General features: G+C 38.4%; 1 protein-coding gene across 4 annotated transcripts in view; it reads left to right on the top strand.

Moving 5' to 3' along the window:
• ZBBX (zinc finger B-box domain containing) overlaps nt 1–10,997 on the top strand; it is a 49,498-nt gene extending 38,501 nt beyond the window's left edge. For 3 of the 4 annotated variants that reach the window (XM_050965871.1, XM_050965870.1, XM_050965873.1), the window contains 4 exons: nt 431–580; nt 5,922–6,170; nt 8,421–8,559; nt 10,761–10,997. In XM_050965871.1, coding sequence (XP_050821828.1) covers nt 431–580; nt 5,922–6,170; nt 8,421–8,559; nt 10,761–10,836 — 614 coding nt within the window. In that variant the 3' untranslated portion in view covers nt 10,837–10,997. The remainder of the gene's footprint in view (nt 1–430; nt 581–5,921; nt 6,171–8,420; nt 8,560–10,760) is intronic. The other variant, XM_050965872.1, reaches the window with a different exon arrangement.
• Nucleotides 10,998–24,705: the final 13,708 nt, after the last annotated feature.

The following is a 24,705-nucleotide window of genomic DNA, read 5'->3' as shown; positions in this document are numbered from 1 at the left end:
TTTTAAGTTGTAAATTACACCAACATATTTGATTTTTTTCTCTCTGTCTCTGTCACCTGAGAATTTGGACTCTGGTCAGTATTCACACTTTTCTGTTTGTGGTAAATTTTGATGTGATGGTCTGCCTAAAATGCCTCTTCTGTTGCTCTAATGGAAGCCACTAGAAGTATCTGAAATGATTAATGAAAAGTTACTATATCCTTACTTGTCAAAGTGTAGAATCTGTAAAATAAAAAAGTAAAACAAATTATCTGCATGTCACTTTATAATGTATATTTTTGTGTGAAATTTTTAATTATAGCACAGTTGACCTTCTCTTTAAAAATATTAAATAATACAGCAGCTACAGTCTCACAGGCTAAATAAATATTAGCATGAAAAAAGTGTTAATATTTTCCTGGTGCTATTTATGTTGCATTTTTTATTTCAGGCAAGGGACATTGGTTCAGAGACACTAGTTTAAGTGAATATGCTGATGATTCTGTAGTACAGGATGTCTTGCAAAGTGAACTGAGCAGGTCTTCAAGTAGTCTTCAGGCTGGAGTTTCGCCATGGACATTAATGCACAAGTCACCCACTGGTAAGACTATTGACAAGATAACAATTTTCGGAGGCCTTGATTTAGCAGGTTAGGTAAACCGGGCTAACTTTAACATATCAGTAGTCCCATTGATTTAAAGCTAAGCACATGCTTCAGTGATTTGTTGGATCAGGGGCTTAGATCTGTCTGATAAAATTTGTAATTAATTTTTTTTTGAATGCTAGCTTTATATTCTTTTCTAAAATAGGTAGTTTTAGAGTCTACCTAGTTTAACTTTAGATTTAGATATTGGAAAAATGAAGTGTAGTCTGTTGTCCCTCAAGTAATCTGGGGAACACTGGAAAAAAATTAGACCAGGATCCCCAACTTTGCCTTAGTCGCATCCCCAAAAATAAGTCATGCAAACTCTCAATTTGAAAGATGGATAAATCCAATAACAAACTCAGAAGTCAGACTGTGACTCTCAGATTGCACTCCCAAAGGTCTTCCTGATGCCAGCATTTAGGGTTGGGCTGAGGGTGAGCTCAACAACAGACAGACAGGAGCAACTCCCTAAAGGTGGAAGGAGCTGCGTGACAGTTTGCTTTCCCTACAATCATTGTTTGAGATGTAACAGTAGCTGGCCTAGCAACAGGCAGACAGCAGCACCAACATACGGTAGCCGCCAGACATATTAAGTGCTGGCTTCTGTGCTGCACAACCCTTAGACTGAGTCCTTCTAATTTTAACCATCTTTTCTTTGACTTTCCCTTACAGCTTATTATAGCATAGGCTATCAATGTCTAGTGAAGTCAGTGAAGGCTTTGCTATGGACTCTTCCATGAGAGTTGAATCTGGCTCTGAAGTAGTTGGAAAGATGTGGTTAGTACAGGTGATAGTGTGAATAAATACATTTGCAAGTGCATCACTGCCACAATTTTTCTGGTCTCCTAAAATCCAGAGAACACATCATAAAATTCATCTAAAATCTAAAAAGAGCCTGTGAGAGAATAATAAAAGGTGTATATAAAAAGAGAAAATAGGTAGTAACTATTTTCTCTCTGGAACTTACTATATTCAAAGATGCACAATCATTGCATGATTAAATTTCATTGTTTTTAACTCACTGTCATCATCAGGGAACTTGTAGATTTGAACGTGTATGACAACTCCTTAAAGTTCCAAGATAGTTTTAGTTGTATGAAGAGGGTAATTGACGTCATTAAGAACGTTCACTTTATGGTAGTTTTGGAATGTGCTGTACCTGTACTATAGTTGAATGCAAAACATTCACATAAATATAACCAGTTTACTTTGATCCTGTATCATTGGTTTTTATGAAACAGGCAGGCAGGCTTGAGAGCTATCTGATTTGTTGGTTCTTGTACTACACAAGTTGGAACTGTGTGTTTCCACTGCCTTTCCCTTTTTCAGGCAGAAGAAATTATATTTTCCAAACTACAATTTCTAAAAATTGTAGTTTTTATTTTAACTCCATGTAAATACACCTTAGAAACGTCTATAATCTTAAAAAGCTTGTAACAGCTTATAGTGTATATTGGCCATAGAACTTTAGTTGTACATGCTTTACCAGCTAATTGCTTGAAATTGCCTTTGCTTAAAGAAGAATCTTTACAGGAACTCTTGCGTATTAGAAAGCCTTTTCTTTTTATCAGAGCCAAATTTTATTATTTGATTATAATATTAAAAACAGCCTCGTATCTGAAATACCTAATTTTCACAAACTAATTTCCACTAATCTGCACGTAAGAATTCAAAATACCCAGTATGGAGTAATCTGCTACAAATCAATAGGATATTAGTCCTTAACCTGGATTTATCTCCCCTTCTGTGTGCACAATAGGGGGGGGGTAGTAGATGATGGTGATATGAGATCTCGGGGATTTGTATTAGGGGAAGCAACAGCTCTGCAATAGGTTAAATGAAGAATTATATCAAAATTATTATTAAAGAAATGATACGTCCTGCAATGCCAGTCACAGATAATTGTGTAATCATTTTCAGAAGTACCATTTCCCTGCTGTCCATACTCCAGAAATACTGTAAATGATGATACTTCAGTTTGGAGCCACCATATTTAAGATATGTGTATAAGAGACACATATCCCAAGGTTATCTTGGCTATTTCAGTTCACTTAATCACTAGAAAAAACAGAACAGAATGTATTACAGTACTTATTTGCAAATAACTATTCTAGGGCCAAACACGGCTCACTTTACTCAGAAGACTCCAATTTAATCCACTGGGTGTTTCTGAGAAAAGTGAACAGGATTTAGGTCTATTTGTGTTTTTTAAATAAGTTTATAGTATAGCTATTTCTGCATGTTACCATTGTAGCATTCTCAACATTTTGGGTCATATTTAGTAAGAGAGTCTGCCTCATTTTCACACTGTGCATATTACAAGAAGCCTCAAAGAAACACTGTTGTAATAATAAGAATTTGCTGCTGTTGTTTTTTTAGTGGAAGTTGGATGCATAACTTCCATATGAGCCTGTCATGGTACAATTCCCCAGTCTGAACCTTAGCGTCCAAAAGATGGGGTACCAGCATGAATTCCTCTAAGCTCAATTACCAGCTTAGTACTTGTAGCACTGCCACCAACCAGGAATTCCAGTGCCTGGTACACTCTGGTCCCCATAAAACCTTGCCCGGGGAACCCCAAGACCCAGACCCTCTGTATCTTAACACAAGGAAAGTAAACCCTTTCCCTCACCGTTGCCTCTCCCAGACTTCCCCTCCCTGGGTTATCCTGGAAGATCACGGTGATTCAAACTCCTTGAATCCTGAAACAGAGAGGAAAATGCACCTTCCCCCCTCCCCTTTTTTCCCCCTCCTAGACTCTCCCTGAGAGAGAAAGTAATCCTAACATAGAGAGAAAATAACCTCTCTCCCCCCCTTCCCTCCTTTCTCCCCACCAATTCCCTGGTGGAGCCAGACCCAGTCCCCTGGGGTCTCACCAGAGTAAAAAAGCAATCAGGTTCTTAAACAAGAAAAGCTTTTAATTAAAAGCAAGAAAAAACAGTAAAAATTATCTTTGTAAATTTAAAATGGAATAGGTACAGGGTCTTTCAGCTATAGACACTGGGAATACCCTCCCAGCATAAGTATACAAGTACAAATTAAAAATCCTTCCAGCCAAATACACATTTGAATTCCTTCCAGCCAAATACACATTTGCAAATAAAGAAAACAAACATAACCTAACTCGCCTTATCTACCTAGTACTCACTATTCTGAACTTATAAGAGCCTGTATTGGAGAGATTGGAGAGAAACCTGGTTGCACGTCTGGTCCCTCTGAGCCCCCAGAGTGAACAACAACCAAAAACTAACAGCACACACACAAACTTCCCTCCCTCAAGATTTGAAAGTATCCTGTCCCCTGATTGGTCCTCTGGTCAGGTGACAGCCAGGCTCACTGCTCTTGTTAACCCTTTACAGGCAAAAGAGATATGAAGTACTTCTGTTCTATTAACTCTTACTTATCTGTTTATGACAGAGCCTTTGAAAATCCCAGCCTAAAATGTGAAATTGAAATCGCAGCCATGGATAAAATCCTGCAGTCAGTTTGTAACCATTTTAAAGCTTGCTTTCTTAAAATTTCGTGTTCTTAAAATATGTACCAAGCACGTTTTAAACATTTAACAAGCAGCAGTAGCAAATGCTTGTGGCCATACTGTTGAATATAATATATTCATGTCTTCACCAACAATAAAAATTAAGTAACATGTTGAACAGTATATACTCAAACCATCTTTCTCACAAATTCCATACAAACAACTTTGTTTACTTTTAATTAAAACTTAGATTTCATATCCTTCAGTAAGCCACTTCTCTGTGCCTCAGTTTCCACTCTCTCCCTTTATCTGTCTTGTCTATTTAAATTATAAACTCTCTAGGGCAGGGATTTTCTATTACTATGTGTTTGTACAGTGCTTAGCACAATGTGGTCCTGAAGTTAGTCAGAGCCTTTAAGTGCTATTGTATTACAAATGCTAAATAATAACAAACCAAAGGAATGAGCAGTTAAGTGATTCTTCTCTCATCTCATCAGTTATCCTTCTCAACCTCAACTATCTCTCTCCCAAAAGACAGAGCTCACTTATTTCTTCGTAGGGCCTGGTCCACACTACGCAGTTAAATCGATTTAAACAGAGTTAAATCGATTTAACGCTGTACCCGTCCACACTACAACACACTTTAAATCGATTTTAAGGGCTCTTAAAATCGATTTCTGTACTCCTCCCCAATGAGGAGTAACACTAAAATCGATATTACTATATCGATTTAGGGTTAGTGTGGACGGAAATCGAAGTTATTGGCCTCATCATTTTACAGTAGCTACCTACAGTGCACCGCTCCAGAAATCGACGCTAGCCTCGGACCATGGACGCACACCACCGAATTAATGTGCCCTAGTGTGGATGCATAAAATCGATTTTATAATATCAGTTTTATAAAACCGGTTTTAGTTATTTCGATTTTATGCTGTAGTGTAGACGTAGCCTCAACCTCAACTATCTCCCTCCCAAAAGACAGAGCTCACTTATTTCTTCACTCATCCTGAGCAACAAAGTTGACATTTTTATTGTTTAGAAAGTATTACTTGACAGATTTAAATAATTTTGAATTCAGTGCAAAAAATCTGAACTTTTATTTTAGTTTATTTTATACACTCATAAATAAAAATGGCAGAACCAAATAGTTTTAAACAAATTTTTAAAAAAAATTCTAAGCCACGCAGACCAAGTGTGCTAACTTGGAATCTAGAATACTTTTTTCTAGAAAGTTATAAGGCACTATAAAAGGAGTATCAGAGAGAGGCCACTTCCCATTATAATTTGCATTGTGTTATGTACATGTTCAGTAATAATAGTTAGGCTTGGAAGGATTAGATTTTTATTGGTAAATGTTGTTGTCCCTGCACACATACAAACAGGTGAAAAATATTTGTCAATGATAATCAAAATGTATGCTAGGCAAAGAAAGAAAAACATTACTTGAGAACTTTAATTTAGAGTTTGATTTAAGAATATTTACTTTTATCAACATCAAGTGCTGAAATATACAATTTGTTAAAATGGTTATAGAGCTTTAACTTTTTTGAATCTGTGTCTACTGTACTTAATATTTGCTTGACCCACCTCATTGCTTATCCTGCAATAATTTTGTACAACTGTGTAAACTGAAATTGATAAAAATGCTAAAAAACTAATCAATATGTCAAAATTATTTGAAAATCAGATTCTGCCAAGACTAATAATAATTTATTACTTTATTTACAGAAAATGACATTAGTGAGATCAAATACTGGTATACATCTAAAATCTTGATTCACAGTTAGAAGGAAATGATGATTTTTTTTGTTTTTCTTTCAGATAATAGTTTACAAAGACCTTTGTCAGCAATTATACCATCCTCTAAATCTGTGAAGTCTGATCGGATCTGCTGTACACTCTCTCAGACAAGACGAAGAAATTTAACTACTCAGCCCTTATCTAGGGCTGCTAGTGAAATTTCAAAAAATGAATGCATCGATGTAACTGAACAAAATGACCCTCTCTTAGAATATACTGCAGATCAACAAGCCTTAGCTGGCTTGGAAGATGAACTAAAAAGTCATACAGGTAATTTACAGTGAAACTGTAAGAGTCCTTTAATAGTGTTTATGCTTGCAAAAATGTAATGCAAACCTCATTATTGTCTTCATGATCATTGAGCTCTGATTTGTGGAAGATTAAAGACCTGATCCAGCACAAAGTACTCATATCCTTCTGGGCCTTGCAAAACTCTAGTTTTCTGGCTTAATAGAATGGTCTTCCTACTTTTAACCATCATATAATCTTCAGCTCAGCTGCATAGGAACAAATTGCAGAGAGCTCATACTTATGGATCGCTCACCTCCTGCATGTCTAACAAAGAAATTTGACAGGATGTGTCGGGTACCTTCTCTGGGTCTGTTTTCTAACAGCCACCTGCTTCCTTGATCTTTGATAATGAACATGGCAGATGAACCCTGCCACCAGGATCAAATCAAACAGGGGAAAAAAGAGGCCAAAAAGGAAACCTTATTAATGTGTCATCTTCAAGATGACACATGCCAGTTATCAGGCAGTGTTGGCAAAGAAACACTTCCCTCCTGGGATTGTTTTTTTTTTTGTTTTTGTTTTTTTTAAGGCCACCTTTATGAAGACCATTTGTTTAAAGGACAATTGGTGAATAGAGATGGTTGGATAAGGTTATGCTTTTTTTTCTTTCTTTCAGACAATTTAAACTTTTTGATGAAAAATTGAAAACCAAAATTTTTAGTTTAGAATTCATAGAATCATAGAATATTAGGGTTGGAAGAGACCTCAGGAGGTCATCTAGTCCAATCCCCTGCTCAAAGCAGGACCAACACCAACTAAATCATCCCAGCCAAGGCTTTGTCAAGCTGGGCCTTAAAAACTTCTAAGGATGGAGATTCCACCACCATCACCCTAGATAACCCATGCCAGTGCTTCACCACCCTCCTAGTGAAATAGTGTTTCCTCATATCCAACCTAGATATCTCCCACTGCAACTTGAGACCATTGCTCCTTGTTCTGTCATCTGCCACCACCGACAACAGCCAGCTCCATCCTCTTTGGAACCCCCTTTCAGGTAGTTGAAGGCTGCTATCAAATCCCTCCTCACTCTTCTCTTCTGCAGACTAAATAACCCCAGTTCCCTCAGCCTCTCCTCATAAATCATGTGGCCCAACCCCGTAATCATTTTCATTGCCCTTTGCTGGACTCCCTCCAATTTGTCCACATCCCTTCTGTAGTGGAGGAGAGCGGGGGGACCAAAACTGGATGCAATACTCCAGGTGTGGCAGAGTCCCTCATAGAAGTTGTAGTTTGGGTGCTTCATGCCTCAGATTTCCTCTATGGGCTGGGCTTCATTTTCCATAATGTATCATGGTCTCCTCTTGATGAGCCACCATAGTGCCTCCTGGGAGTCCCTGGCCATGATGCATCATGATACATGGAAGGTGTAGTCCAGATTAAAAGATTCTTCCGTCATTGAGACATATAATGCTGGTACTTTAGAGTTCCATGTATATGTTCATGCAGCATTACTTTAGTCTTGGTTTTGAGTTATGATGCACATTTCAGGCCTGCAGTCGTCATTTATCTAGTTCTCATCCACCCCACATCCTTGTAGGTTTCTGTTGCTACTAATCTCCCAGGGGTTAGGATGCAAACTGACAATACTCAAAGGAGAAAGAGAAATAAAATACCAGTAACTTTTGAGAAGACTGTCAGATGGTGTCACTTTTAATTTCTGCTTCTGACTCCACTTCTTCAGACTTTGCTACAGGCTTCTGAAAAAATGGAAGTAATTGAAGGAAAGTTAGGCCTATATTATTTTATGCATCTTCGGTGTCATAAAGAAGTTGTGCAGCCTCTAGTGATCATAGTGACCATATAACTTTTGGTGCATATGTATCACCAGGAGTGGGTATCCATGTTGCTTAGTTGTCTTGAAGTATTGTGAAGTAGCAAATCATCTCTCTCTACCCTTTCTATCTATGGTATTACAAGACCATAGGAATGTATGCAACTATAGTAGCAGCTGCTGATGGACCCCGTGTTTCAAGCTTTAAATTGTCATATTTTGTCCTTGTTATGAACTCTTGAAAATAATAGAAACACCAATGTAGCCATATAATACAAAGTTATAATTATTGTTTCCAGTAACATCCTAAACCAGAGTATTTTATCACTATTATCTTAATGATGTCATGTTTTTGCTAATATGACTGTTCTGTTCTGAGAGAGTTTTTAGAGACCACATTATTGTAGATACTGCACTTTTGTTACATAGGCTACTGAAAATGACATAAAATATTTCAGATCCTCAGGAAAAACTTTACAGCTTTACCTCTGAAGACTTATCAGCCTTCAGCAGACATTCAAAGAAGATAAGTGAAAATATTACAGATTTCCATAATAACCTAGAAATAAAATACCACAGTAGAGTTGATATTTTTAGGTAAGTTAAACCTGCTGATTATTTTTCTTAGCTGGATAGTAAAATGCTTGACTGGCAAACTACTTGTAGATACTATATTTTTAAAAGGGCCAATTATTAGTATATCTGTTTCATCTGAATGACTTACTATATTGATGGGATTGTTGTAAAAGAATTAAAAAATGTGCCCTAACATGATTGTTACACTGCATAATGTTTTGTTAAATCACAGAGTTAATACAGCATGTAAAGATGAAAAGTGTAAGGGAATACAGTCCATTAAAAATGAGAAAAAATAGTCCCCAGCCACCAAGATTATAGCAATATATTGGGATAGAAGTAATATAAATCTAAAAATATGCTGCTTGTGTAAATTAGCCAAATAATTTCTAGCTAATTCATGACATCTCTGATTAGAGTGAGAGTTATTCTTTGTTAGAAATAAAATTGTAAGGGCCCCTTTATTAAATGTGAAATTTCATGACCACACAAAGTAATTTGCATTAGCTAGTCTAATTTATTTTTCTTGTGCAATCTTAACTTAAAAAACATAATTTCATTATTTTCTTATTGGAAAACATTAGTTCTTATACACTGTTCAGAGCCGAACTTTGTTTTTAAGCCTTTTCTGGACCTGTGGTGTGGATGTTTCCATTTTCTCAGTCACTGCTTTATGTCTGATAAAAATTGTACAATTCCATCATTTAACCATGTCCTCTGCATCTGCCCTCTGATACGTTACTTGGAATTCCGTATCTGGCGGTTACAGTGATATGATTGCTGTTGCCAGAAAAGTAGAACGACACTGCTAGTTGCTAGTGGACAGGTCTATGTGATAGGAAATTTGTTGCGACTCTCATGGGAGAGGGAAAGCTATCAGAAATCATGAAAATTGTGTAATTTGCTGGTAAATGCCTATAGATTATTAATGTTGGGTTTTGGTTTTAAATATCTTATCCTATTGCCAAGACATATAAAAATTGCACCTGTTGATGAAAGTCCTCAACAGTTTGCTATGGAAACTCTTTTCCAATTTACCAAAAGGCATAGGTTAATTAGAAACATTGATTTCATAACTGTTCTGTCATCAGTCATGGTACAGCATGGTCCAGTGAACTGAGCATGTAACTGGAAACCAGAAAATCCTTTGTCTGACACAAATTCTGTGCATGACCTTAGGAAAAGTCCCTTAACTTTTCTGGCTCTCAGTTAACTCATCTATAAAATGGAAATAATAATGATTCAATCTCAAAGGATTAGTTAACTTTGTACAATATTTTGGAAATGAAACATGTTTTAGAATTTCTATGTTAATAATGAAGCAGGTGCATGTCAATAGGGAATTAAACAAAATCTGCAAATTAAATAAAGTAGCAGAAGAAATGTTCTGCTCAAGATTCTAGAAAGCTATTTCAAACTAGTTTTAGGTTTTTTTTTTTTTTGCTTGATTGCTATTTAATACAATGATGATGGTACAAATGAAAACCCCTTACTTAGCTTATTCATTCTGGGGCTTGGGATTTTCGGTCGAGACAGGATAATGAAGGTACTTTTGACTCACCACTTAGCTAAGAGTGGGGTTGGAAGGATTAGATTTTCATTAGTCAGTGTTAGTAAACGTTGATTTCACCATGTGCACACAAACTAATGGCAATTTTTTTGTCAATAATGATCAAAATTTACACATAAGGAAAATAAGAAACTGCTGGATTACATATTCAAATTTGATTTTCAGGATATTTACTTTATCAGCATCACACATTAAAATATTCCATTTGTGCTTAATGGTGTTTAAAGCTTTAACTTTTTAAAACTCAGCATCTCTGTAATTAAATAATTGTCTGACCCACCCATAATTTTGCACAGCTGTTAACATTTAAATTAATATTTAAAAAGCTTAAAAATAAACATTGATATTATACAGTGAAATTATTTTTAAAAAAATCAAATTCTGCCAAGTCTAGTTGAGAGAGTTGAGAAAGAACTTGTCAGAAGTTGAGAAAAATAAATGGATGCAGTAGTTTTGGCTAAAAGTATACTTTAAGCTACAATTTACTGATTGCACAGCGTATCTTTTTTTTATTATGATTATTCAAGCTAACATTAGATGAGTATGAGAAACAGGACCAAAAACTACTGTCAGGATGTTTCCTCAAGGAACTTGAACACAAACTGTTGATAATCATTGTATTGTGTATGTGGTTGTTGTTTTTTTTTTTAAGAGACTGTGATGAAAGCCATACAGATGAGGAGGAAGAGATTCTGCGGGACAAGCAGGAAGTTATGGCACTACGTTGACCAACCAAAAAAACAAAACTTGCTGCTAATTATTTTTCTTTGCATTGCATAAAACAAGCAGCCTGTTATAAGGCACTTCTCAGGTGCTGAAGATGTTAACTGCTGAAGAATGTTGTTGGAAGTCTATCCTACCAATAAAACATGTCTAAAATTAAAAATCACTTATGGGTTTTGGCTTTTTTTTAAGCACAAACAGTATATTACTATGTGTTCAATATATTGCATCTTTTAAGACCATTTTACTGAAACCTTAGAAAGTTGAGAAACAAGAAGCTTGATCCTGCAAGTTGTCTGTTGCTACAAAATGTCGAGGAAGCTCAAGATCTGGCAGCAGTATATGGCTGGAAAGAGACAATTGACTCTCCCTGTGATGTTGAGCACAATGAGCCAAGACTATATGAGACCCTTCCCTTTGCAAAACATTCCTTTTGGAAAAAACTGTATTTCTTTAAAGGTACTAGCTGCACAGATTCTTAGGTTTCATGCTTCCATTCAGAATTCTCCTAGCTGGAAATTTATTTACCCTCAGGATAAATGGATGCTAATTGGTGAATTTCAGCCCCCCAAACTAGGCTGTGATGACATGGAATTATTACTATTTTAACCTTCATCAGTAAAAAAGGTCACTTTTCAAATACCCTATGAGCTGGCACAATAGTTGAATTGAAGGTGGGATTGGGGGATTTCCACCGTCTTTTTAAATACAGCTAAAACATCCTTGGCCAAGGATAACCCATTCAAACTCTTCTTCAGAACAAATATTCATCTTTGGAATGGCCCAGGAGGTGCCCAATGGAATATAGTTAAAAACAGTTTTCTCAGGTGACTATAGGGTCAGGTCCTCCTTAATGGCTGCCCACCTGGTTTACAAATGGGAGACTTGATTGGATCTGCAAGTTGATGGAGAGGTTTAGAATTAAAGGGGGAATATAGGCAAGGTTAGACCCCTCATCTCCCTGGGCACTCCAGTGCCCATTGGCCAGTCTGAGAGCTACAGAAGGCTACTGGCTCCTTGCTCACCACAGTCGTTATTTAAACCCTTGCTGTGAGTTTCTCAAGCCCATAGCCCCATTTTAGCTGAATCCACTGTCCTTGCCTTGTATTGTGTGTGTGTTTTTAGGATGCTGTGGATCTAAAGGAACATCTGTTTTGGGAGGAGGGGGTCAGGAACTAATTTTTCCCATTAGGGCAAAATTGGCTGAGGCCTAGTAAGGTTTTTGGGTTTGGTTTTTGTTTTTTTCCCCTCCTCACAGCATCATGGAAATCCAGCTAGGAATAGGAGTCAGAAATTTAATAATAAGAATTGTATGAATGTTTAGTTCAGCCAAAAGGGCCAGTGCCCAGAAATAAGAGACTTAGGATTTTGCAGTCAGACCTTGGGCCTGTGGGAAAAGAGGAGACTGGAAATATGTAGAGACCAGGGTCCCTCTTTGGTACCTTCTGTCCCTTTCGAAGGGGAGAAGGTGAGAAGATTCAGAAGAATTAGCCGAATTGTAGGGATAGGAAGTGGAGAGCTTATCCTGAGTCATAGGTTAGATGGGATTGGATTGGATCTGCTTAAATGCCTGGTATGGGGAAATGGGGCATTCTGGGGTTAAGTTTAATAAAGTTACAGCCTATTACTTAAAATCCATCTCTGTCTATCTACCTTCACTTGCAATTCCAGATCAAAAGGTTTTAGTTTCTCCTCTTCAAAGTACTGTATTCAAAAACTGAGTGAGCATCTATCTCTTTTAGTTTAATACTAGATTTACCTAGTGCTTTCCAGATATTTCTGCAAGTACATATTTGTTTCCATTTTTTGACTAAGCCCAGAGAACCCTAAATCATTGTGATAAGGTGGGTTGGTTGGTTGGTTTGTTGAAGACCGTGCTTTGAGAGAGTGTCATGTTTTTGTTCAAGGAGATTGTTTTGTGATATGGAACAGATAAAGATGCTTCTGAATACTTCTGGGAAATCTTTAATATGGGACTGGATTGAAAAGCTTTATCTGATAACAACTGCTGTACCCATCCATAGACAGATAGCTTCTTGCCTGACATAACCAATAAAAGATTTTCCTAATTCTGAGATGCTTTTGTCCAGAAATAGAAAACGTACAGCATAAAATCTTTGTCTTACATTTAAAAGGAATATCCCCAAGAAACCTTTTTTTGCTTTTGCTATTGTAATCATGATACATATGTCTGTCAAACATAATTAGAGCATTGTTATTGTGATGATTTGTGACTGCAAAAAGCCTGCTCTTTCACTAAAATGCATTAGATGGCACCTTGAATATGCATTAGAGCAATGGTATTCTGCAATTATTAACAAACCTTATGGTTTTCATGATGTAATTTAGTGCTGGTCTGTGCTGTTTAAATGGTAAAATATTCATTTTTGCTAAAAATATAACCATTTCTATTTGAAAAGTACTTTGAAAAATATATATATCACTTTTTTTTTAAACCATACACTTGGAATAGCAGATAACTTGAAACTCTCTGTAGGCTTTTCAAGACTTTCAACTTTACAGTTTATATTCTGTCAAAGAACTAAAGGTCAGGTGGGAATAAAGTCCTTTAGAGTCTGCGAAGTATTCAACATTTATTGCTTAAGCATACTACTGTATCTGAATTGGAAAATGATGTCAAACAGCAGCTCTCTTGGCCAGATCAAGTTATTCATTGAGAGATGGAGGAGAAGTGACCATCTGAAGAACATACCTGTAATCTGAAGTCTCTGATACTCATTTATTACTGTAGCGCCTACTTTATTGGCTCATATGGAATATTAGCTAAATCAGACATATACTGGGGATCTGATATTGGGATAATGTACGCTGATTACCACTCAGTGAAGCTACTAGCTTCCCACCTGCAACTTTTCACACCTTTAGGGCAGGGGTCGTCAGCCTTTCAGAAGTGGCATGCTGAGTCTTCATTTATTCACTCTGATTTAAGGTTTCGCATGCCAGTAATACATTTTAACATTTTTAGAAGGTCTCTTTCTTTAAGTCTATAATATATAAGTAAACTATTCTTGTATGTAAAGTAAATAAGATTTTTTAAATGTTTAAGAAGCTTCATTTAAAAATAAAATGCAGAGCCCCCCGGACCGGTGGCCAGGACCCGGGCAGTGCGAGTGCGAGTGAAAATCAGCTCGTGTGCCGCCTTCGGCACGTGTGCCATAGGTTGCATACCCCTGCTTTAGGGCATTTAACATGCAGATTAAATTGGTAAAGTTAAAGCATTTGAAGCACCAACCACTTTAGTTTCACTTGTGAAGCGAAAGTGAAACAAGAAGCCAATACAAGAGAGTTGATCTTACTGGTGCACAAGTGTAAACTTTTGTACAACGTAGATGGGAAGTAAAAGGTGTAGATAGAAGATAGATCACATCTGTTGTTTTAGAAGGCCAAATAGCTAGTGTTTCTGAATCAATGTTTAAGCATAAGTTTAAACAGATCTAACTGTACACTTGCAGAAAAATGTTGAAGGGACTGACAGTTGGCAATGTGATTAAAAATGGAGACCTAGCCTAGCTTTTAAAAGGGAACAGGGAAACAAGATGCATCTCTTGAGAGCAACGCCACATTTGCTTACCTGTCAGCTTCTGGTTTTGTACTGAGTAATGAAATGTTGATTTGTCTGTTGTGAACAAGTGTGAGTGTCTCATTTTTTCAAAAATAGCCACTGATTTTAGGTGCTCAACTTGAGACTCCTTGGGCCTTATTTTCAGAGTTGCTGAGCAATGCCTACCAGCATATCAGTGGAAAGTCTGTAATGCATTCTCGTTAGGGTCTTTTCTACTCTAAACAATGTTTTGCCTGCAGGACTGGCTCTACTGTTTTTGCTGCCCCAGGCAGCGCACCAAATTGCCGCCGTGGACGGCGGGAGCAGTCCGTGTGCCGTTAGTGCAGCATGCACGTTTTCGCGGCAGCTTTTGTCTTCAACCGGAAGACAGAAGCTGCGCTGCCGCAGACGGCTGAACATAGAAGCTGCCGCCAAATTGCTGCTGCCGCAGAAACACGCGTGCCACCCTAACAGCACACGGACTGCCCCTGGCCGGCTGCGGTGACAATTCGGCACGCTGCTTGGGGCCAAAAACACAGGGACTGCGGCCCCAAGCACCTGCTTGGAATGCTGGTGCCTGGAGCTGGCCCCGTTTTCCTTTTTAACCATTGGGTTTAAATAGTGGCTGAAGCTGTCATATAGGAGGCTAGGCCTGCAGTGTTTAATTGCATAGGAACAGTTATAGAAAACTTGTTCTCAACCTCTTGGAGTGCAGATCCACCACAACCAAGGCAGGCTAACTCAGGAAGTTTTATACCTTCTGTATTAAAGTAACAGGGATCTGAAAGAAGCACCTTCAGCCTCCTTATTTTGTTCCTTCCTGGCTATTTGCTAGCTGAAAGAACAAAATAGTAGCCAAACCAGCTTCCTTCCCAGAAATACAGTATTTTGTTAAATGACCTTAATTCATAGTAGTTAGAGATATTTACTAGATCATAGATATTTTCTGATCATGCCTTGTCCCCAAAAGCAGGACATATTCATTCACCACCTCCCTCCTTAGAGAATTTACGATATATGTAATTGTTGCTATACTTGGTCTTTGACAAAATGCCAAGAACAAATGTTATGGAGAAGAAAACCGCTTTCCCTCTAGGACAGAATGACAGTAGTAACATAACCGAGCTGTTAGAAAGAAGGTAACTTCTCCTTCCCATTTACTTACCTTTCACATCTCACCAAAACCCTCTGTTGTCATGATGCTTCATTTAGAGAGTGTCAATAGTGCTCTGAGGGTTGGTCAGAATGTTTTATTTTGACATGAAGCACTCCCATTAAACTCTCCTCTTCAGGTTAAAGTGGTGGCTTCCAGACCACTCCCAGTCCCTGTTGGACAGAGAAGCAATGAACCATGTGCTGCTGCAAATTCTGATCTGGACAATCAGGTTAGCCCATCGTTGTTTCTTTAGGACACTTTGTGTTTGTACTTGACGAGGAGACAGCTATAAAGATTGGGTGCTCCTGAGATTAATGGGACATACTGGCCATGACACAGTTCATTGTTTGGTACACATTGTTCTGGGCAGGAAATGATGAGGAATACACAACATTTTCAATTGAAAATCATTCTCCTTAAAGATCCCGTTATAGGGCTGTGACACACTTAAATCTCTCTCAACCTTCCTATTAAAAATGTCTATTTTCAGGTGCTTAAAATATGGCCATTAAGATTTTCTTGGTGTTGAGAACCGAACTAAAAGATATCAGTCTAGTGGGGTGGTATTGGTGAGTTTAATAGAGTACTACATTTCTAAAAATGATGTGGGTGATTTTCAATTAGTAATCATATTTGTATCAGATACTAGTTTCAGATGGTTTCCCCCCCATTTATAGTTCTAGTAATTTAGGGATTTTATGGGCCATTATTCCATATTATGGCTTACGCCCACTTCCCTCCCTCAAAACAGCTAAGAGATTGAAAGTGTCTGCAAAATAATTACTTTTCAGAGGGGTTTTAATTGTACCTAGAGTCTATGTATTCATAAAAAGTATGTAAATTTTGTCCAGGGGGAAAGTACATTTAGGGTGCCTGTCCCAATGTATACCTTAGACCCAGGAAACCTGAGTCTTCTCGTGTACATCAAGGTAACTAGAAACCAGGTTCAACAATCCTTCATCTTAAGTAGGCAGCTGTTTGTAACATGTGGCCTCTTGCTTTCTGAAATCTCGTATAGGTGCTAACTCCCTGTCATGAACTGGTCCCCAGGAGAATGGGTCAGGCATAACCTACTTTACTGCTAATATTTTTTTTCCAGATATATAACCTAATATACACACACTCTTCCTTTCTCTTTTCCCCACAGTGCTCTTATGCATGTCTTATTTAAAAATATGGCTGTCTGGCTACAATTTAACCCAAGTGTCAACGGATTCACAGAAAGAAATAGTCCTTTCCTCCTAATCACAGAGAGAGAAAGTGGAAGTAAGATACAAGGAAAAGAGCTGCTCATTCTTTGATCACTAGGAATCAAAATCTCTGAAAGTACTTAATCAGCTTTTCACTTTTAGTTCTGTAGCACTTACCTGGGCCTGCTCAACCTTTTAAGGTATTTTAATTGATTGCCAGTTGGCTGACTTCCTGCTAATGTTTAACTTTACTTTTTTCATATGGAGGAAGGACATGTCCAAATCGTATGCATACAAATCAGAGGCTGGGATGAAGATTTGCCCCTAAATATTTCAGCCCACACTTACAATGAATTTGAGTTATAGCCATTTATGCTAGTACTTGCACAGACCTTTTGCATGCAGAATCTTATTGTATGATATCCAAGCACAACAGAGTAGATCTTTGCTTTTCTGGGCTTGAGTCTGACCCCCAATATTACTTTAATATACTGTAATTCCCTGCAGTTCATTTGTGCAAGTTAAGTGTCTATCTCTTGCATTAGAAAGACAAGATGGGTGAGGCAATATCTTTTATTGGACCAACTTCTGTTGTGTGAGAGACAAGGTCCAAAGAGCTCTAGGTAGCCCAACAGCAGCTGGTCCAATAAAAGCTATTACCTCACCCACCTTGTCTCTCTAATATCCTGAGACCTTCAACAACACTGCATCCTCTCTCTTCCATTGTAATTTGGTTTATGTGTGCCTCATTCAATCAGTAACACACAAAACCAGCTAGTTTTATCCAGCCCCTTTAGACTGGGGAAAATACATTTGTCTTTTCATTGATCATTGAATGACTAATTGTAAAGAATCAACACAAGGGCATTTATAAATTAGGGAATGAGAAGGTTTCCATGGCTTTCCAACTGTTTAATGAGGATTATATAAGGATTATAGAATTTAACTAGGATTATCAGAAAATGCACATGCTCTTTGTAAGGTAGGAGGAGGCATGATAATAAAAAAGTAACTGATATTAAACTTGTAGATAAGTTAACAGACCCAAGAAATGGAGCCCTCCAAAAAACCAAACCAAACCCCATGTTGTATGTACTGAGTGAAATCTTGATGCTGTATAAGTCAATGGCAAAACTCTCTTTGACTTCAATAGGGCCAAGATATTATCTACTGACTTCAGAAAGCACTATAACAAATATTTACTAAGGACTTGTCTACACAAACAGTTAGTCCATGGCAAGTGCTCTGTGCCTGTCTGCTGCATCTTTCTGCTTTGATCTAGTTCTCTTTGAAATAGGACTAACTCAAAGTGCCTTAACAAAACTGTTAATGCACAGCAGTAGGGCACATGTGAATCGTTAGACCACAAAAGTCTAATGCGAGGTAGATTCATACAACAGCTTGCTGTGCACTGTTTCTTAGAAAGATATAATATGAAGTGGTACATCTTTTCCTATGATTTTGTTTTACTTGTAGTTTTTGACACTCCACCTACAGTTACTTACTGGCACAGTCTTTTTTAGGAGCAGAGGATTAGCTTTTCAGAGTCTTCATGAACTGGTCATTCCATATCCTCTTTTTTGAATAATAATTGCTAGGAGCTCACCACAGTAAAAGAATAAACAATAGTTGCTGTCAGTGTTACCTCCCCACACATACTCTGAACTCTTGGGTACAGATGTGGGGACCTGCATGAAAGACTTCCTATGCTTATTTCTACTAGCTTAGGTTAAAACTTCCCCAAGGCACAAATTCTCCCTTGCCCTTTGACAGTATCTCTTCCACCAGCAGTTAGACAAAGATTCAGGAAAAGGACCCCTTGGAGTTCCTGTTTCCCCAAAATATCCCCCCCCAAACCTCTTCACCCTCTTTCCTGGGGAGGCTTGAGAATAATATACCAACCAAAATAGATAAACAAGGTGAGCACAGGCCAGACCCTTGGGTTTTTAGGACACTAAAAACCCATCAGGTTCTTAAAAGCAGAACTTTATTATAAAGAAAAAAAAGTAAAAGAAGCACCTCTGTGAAATCAGGAGGGAAGGTAATTTTCCAGGGTAATAAGATTTAAAACACAGAGGATTCCCCTCTAGGCAAAACCTTAAAGTTACAAAAAACAGGAATAAACCTCCTTCTTAGCATAGGGAAAATTCACAAGCTAAAACAAAAGATAAATTAACACATTTCCTTGCTATTACTTACAATTTTTGTAATCTTGGCTGCTTATTTCAGGTAGGGTTTTAGGAGCTGGTTTTTCCTGCCCTGGTCCCTCTCTGTCCCAGAGAGCAACAAAAAGAGCACAAACAAAACTTTCCCCCACAGATTTGAAAATATCTTCTTCCCTTATTGGTCCTTTTGGTCAGGTGCCAACCAGGTTATTTGAGCTTCTTAATCTCTTACAGATAAAGGAGGGATTTTATGCTACCCTTAGCTGTATGTTTGACAGTTGCTAACAGTAAATTCACAACTGCAAAGTTTCAAATATAATCTTTTGACAGAGGTAGAAATGAATTACTCTGTATTTATTAAAACAACAAGTAGTCTGGTTGCACCTTAAAGACTAACATTTATTTGGGCATAAGCTTTTGTGGGTTAAAAAACCTCACTTCTTCAGATGCAAATTTGTATTTATTGTTTCCAATGGAAATATTGAAAAACAACAAGACAAATCCTGCAGTATCTATTCACTCATGTCTCATGCAAACTCCCACTGAGTAATAACTGCAGAATTTGCCCAACATGTACGTAAATAATTGGTCTCAGTTGAATATAATGGAAACTTAAAAGGAAGAAAAGTCTCTTTCTATGAATAAGGTCTAAGGAAATGTCAGGATCTACTTTGTTGGTTTACACTTTTCTAAACCTTTGAAATCAAGTGAGAATGTGTTAAATCACTTGTTCTTTCAATTTAACAGATTTAAACAATTTGTAGAAATAGAAAAGAACTGTTAATTCACATACTCCATCTGTCTGCCAGTCTGGCATGAGTATTACACACAATGAATTTACTACAGCTGTATCCAACCTAGATTAAAAGTTCCAAGCTGTAGTGCTTTCACCACTTCTCTAGGGAGATCATTTTATACTCCTGTACAATGATCCTCAAGATTTCCATACCATGACTCCATGTTACAAAGAAAACAGAGCCAGGACCCCTCCCATCTAGCCATTAAGAAGGTGAAGGTGGTTACTTTGACAGTTAAGTGGCATATTCACTGATGAGTTCCAATTGGTTTTATGAATGTGATTTGTAATTTTAACCTTTACTGTGAATTAGACCATCCATTTTGTAGCAGGAACTTGACATGTAATGGGAAGACTATGGGCAAGTCTACATTACAAAATTGTTGACCTAAGTTACGTCAACATACAGTCACAGCAGTAATTAAACTGCTTTTGCATGTCCACACTACACTCCTTGTGTCAGCAGTGCATGTCCTCACCAGAAGCTCTTGCAACGATTTAACTATCAATGTGGGGCATTGTGGGACTGCTTCTGAAAGGCAGCAACAGTCAATGTAAGCAATGCAGCGTCTACACTGGCACTGCATCGACCTAACTACATAAACCTAAGCACTACCCCTCTTGCGGGGGTGGAGTTAAGTCAGTGTAGTGGCCAGATTACATTGGGGGGAGCTATGTTTTAGTGTAGACATTTACAGAGTTAGGTCAACATAAGCTGCTTGTGTTGACCTAACTCTGTAGTGTATGTGACAGGTTCCCCTGGGAGTGCCACCTGGAACTGGGTACCACTGAGCCTTCGGACCCCCCAGCCTGGGTTCCCTCTCACACTGTGCTGGTGTGACAAGCTGCAGACATGCTCCCAGTCCTACACTCCACCAGCATACACACAAGTAGGGACACACCCAGCTGCAGTTACATGCAGGATCTCTGACCAGCCACTGCTGGTCAGCTTTCCAGCCTAGGATCCCAGAGCAGTACTGTCCTGCCCTGGTCCAAACCCCAACCAGCATGAATTTATTATCTAGTTTGCTTCCCTCTCAATGTGGAGAGGAATATGCAACAGCCTCTCTGAACTAAGATTCCCTCGCACTTCAGTCCAAACTCACTTGCTAAGATTAAAACAAAAAATAAATGTATTAACTACAAAAGACAGATTTTAAGTGATTTCAGTGGGAATTAGGTGCCCAAATACCTCTGAGGGCCTGGGTCTTTGTTGTTTGTTATTGTTTGGACTCCTATTTCATCCAACTGTGGACCAAATACACACTCCAGGTTTGGGATTGCGTTTTGTTCTTTACTCGTTGTACCTGTGGTCTGAGATGGTGCAGGTGTGGCTGATTCATGAGATGCATTGTACTAGCAGTGAAGGATATGTGATGCTCCTAATTGTAGTACACAAGTCCATATTTCAAACAGTCCGTGAGTAACTAATGAAAAATTCATAACAGCTTATTTTTCTGTTTTTCCCTTTCAGTTCCTGGTGTCCCACATGGTTTCAGGGGAAAGGAAAAGGGTCCTAGGAAATTGGTATGAGATCCTCCCTGAGTGGAAGCACACTACAATCTTGCCTTGTATTAATAACTCAATAGGACTATATGCTGGAGAGCCCTCCCATTCATGTATTAATAACAAACATGTTAGGAGAAACTTACCAGGCTCTGGCTCCAGTGGTTCCCCTGCTGTCAGCCCTGCTGTGGGCTGCTCCCCAGGTCTGTCCCCAAACAGCGCCTCTGGATACTAGCGCTGAATGTGCTGCAGCTTCTCTGGCAGCAGAGTCTCCTTGGCAACTGGCCAGAGCACCAGTGTCACTTCTTGCCCTTTGCCTGACAGCTGCTGGCTCGCCTCCTGAGGTGCCTGTGATTGGGTGGTTATTAGGATGCCATCTCTGCTCAGCAGATTGTCATGCTCTACCATGGGGGTTCAATGCTTACTGAAGTTCTCTGAACCTGGTGGAATTACTTGTAAAGGAGGTAGGAAGAGAAAGACTTCCCAGCGTTACCATTAGCATCTTTGGCTTTTCAATAGTCAGTCTTTAGCCACTTGCTTTGTTCTCTGTATTGATTGCCAGTCATATCAATCCCCAAGGCTGCAAGCCACTCAGGTATAGCTGTGTGGACATGATCACTTCTTATGCTCTTGCTGAAGTGAAATGTCTTGCTCACCTTGCACCGGAACCTGTGTTCCTCTAACAGCTAGCAGTGTGCTTGATTTCTTGTTAGTGTCAGCCATAGCTAAAGTACTTGAGGGTTAACTATGTTTTCAGCAGAGGAGTCGGCATGGAAGTGAAGGGTTAAATGCCAAGCAGCTGTATTGGAATTAGGAGGTTGCTTCTGGTTCCTGTGAATTGAGTGGGAAGTTTTGGAAGGGAAGGGTTAGGAAACAAAATGAAAGCATGGTTTTTGATGTGTTTTGATGAAAACTGCTTCTTAGCTGGGTTCCTTTTATTCAGTAGTTGTTAGTGCTGCTTTTTTGTGTGTCTTTTTGTCTGTAGCTAGCAGCTTTGCCAGTGGCCTAAAATGACAACACCATTCCCCTCTTGAGTTGAGTTCTTGTTCCCATTTTACTGATGAGGAAATTGAGGTAAGAAGAGGTTAGTTTCTTGCCAAAGGTTGTACAGAGAAGTCAGTGGCAGAACATGGAATGCAACCCACATATCTCAATTCCCAGGACTCTGCTTTTTCTTAAAATGTGGAGTGTGCCGTCCTGTGAAGAGAGCATGAAGGGCTAGCCAAAAATGGAGGGGATGTGGAAGATATATAAATTAAGACGGGAAAGTCATTAACAGCGGGGGTTAGGGAATGGGGTGCGATTGTTTTTATTTCACTGAAAAGGGGCTCAGATTTCAAAAATTCAGAAAATGGTGAAGAGATAGTGCTCCTTCCTTGGAGTAATACTAAATTATTTGCTGCCATCATTTTAAATGATGCAAATTCCTGGAATTACTTTACCCTTATACCCATATTCCAACAAGGTATTTTTAGATAGGTTTCACAGCACTGCCCATATCTGATTAGTCTGTGTGACATTACTGCTGCCAGTTCTAGGTGATACTTCCAGGATCTAGAACATACCAGTCTGGTAATGGTGGAAGTACTTACTTTCACATGGCATATAAGTGCCACCTAGTCAATTGGACTAGTTGTGTACCTGGCCCTGACACAGTTGCATATTTTATTGATGTAACATTAACACATCAGTGCTAACTAATCCCCAGAGACTGACAAAAGGTAATTAAATGTGATTCTGCATGAACACCGTAAAAACTTTTAATGTTATGGGACTATTAATAAAGTGATCCATGCAAAACTTAATGCAGTTTCATAATTTCCTTATGTTGTTTGCCGTCTTAGTTTGCTATATGCTTGAATATATTTTATTATAGTTCATTTTTTTCTGTTGGAATTTGCTAAATTCATTTAGATTTACGGTTAAAATATTAATTAAAGCTGTCACATATTGCCTGACATACAGTTGCTGTTCTCAGTATTTTGTGTTCATTTGACTTAAGTGCTATAAGATGTAACTTTTATTATCACAATTAAAACCGTAGCTACATATTAGCGAGACCAAAGGAGCACTTTTTAAAATTCCTGAAATAGGCAAAACGGTTACAGTAATTATCTGTTCTCTTTAATTCCAGCCATTAACCTTTCCTATTGGCTGAGCTGAATGTCCTTTTTCTTTTATTGTTTATATTACAGTAATGCACAAAAGTCTCAATCAAGGTTGAGCCATTTTGTGATAGGCAATACAATATATAGGGAGAATGGTCCCTGACCCCACATGGCTTACACTCCAATGAAAGACCAGATGCAACCAATTTGTTGGCTGTGGAAAGAGGGGAAGGGAATCAGTCACTGGCCCTGGTCTCCCTCCCCTCAGTATCCACCTAAAAAGGCAGAGACCTGAGAAGTGGGACCAAAAAGTCCAAGTTTAGGAAAGTCTGCAAAGATGGCACCAGCCAATATCCAAAGTTCACTGTGTCTAAAAGGTTTTGTAACCGCTCTCTGAAATCCAGGCATCACTGATGTCAATGGGGCCATGATTTCACCCTCCAATTTTTTTAGCATTGTCTCTGACTGTGTTGCCAGAAATATTACACACTCTCTCTCTCTCTCCGTGTTGTCCATGAGTAATAAAGAGCCTTCAATAGTGCAACATTGTGGTATAAAGAAAACAAAGGTGGGGAAACCACATGGTAGCTAAGAAAACTGGTATTTGCTACTGTTCACTGGTTACTGCAAGCCAGCAAGACATTCCACATTTTTTCTCATCCAGTTAAAAATGTCTCTTATCTGATGAGTTATCAACAGACTTGTAAATGGGAAATGGTATGTAACCTCATTTTCTGAACAATCCAAAAAAGAGACAACACCAAAATAAGAACTAGAGCGTCTCTGTGAATTTCTAGCTCTTAAAGGCAAGACATTCAAATATCACTTTGATTGACAACTTGATATAGAAGGCAAAAGTATTTTGGTGAGGAATTCATATTGAGCCAACTTTCAATTACTCTGTGGGCTGGCTGCAGTATTATGAAAGCAGCAGTGCCATTCCGAGGAACGAGATAAGCCGAGAGGGTATGGGAATTGGCCTTCAGCTCAGGATCCAACTTAAAGACAGAAGAAATGACAAAGGATTATGATTTAGGTTTTCATGGTAACAACAGCTATAGTTATGCCTGGAACTCAATTCATTATTATCCCTTGTTTTCACTCAGTCCTAACTACTTTTTTTTTTAATATTTTTCTTTGAGCAGAAACTTTTTCAAAGTTGGTTTCAGGCTAAAGATGCTTTTTGTCGGGGTGGATTTTGAGCAAAATCTGATCACCTGCTTCTGAGTGAGTTGAGCAGCAAACGCATGCAGGACTTTTTTGGTACTGTAGGCTGGTGGATCTGATCATCAACCTGGGATAAACAATTGGTCACTCTCAGTTCTCTTTGTAACCCTTTCTTCGGAGCTTTGTTTATTCTTTAACATAAAAAGAAAAGAAACTGGAATAAT

This window comes from Gopherus flavomarginatus, chromosome 8 (genome assembly GCF_025201925.1).
Source record: "Gopherus flavomarginatus isolate rGopFla2 chromosome 8, rGopFla2.mat.asm, whole genome shotgun sequence".
Taxonomy (NCBI): Eukaryota; Metazoa; Chordata; order Testudines; family Testudinidae; genus Gopherus; species Gopherus flavomarginatus.
This window is presented reverse-complemented; position numbering and strand designations above follow the sequence as displayed.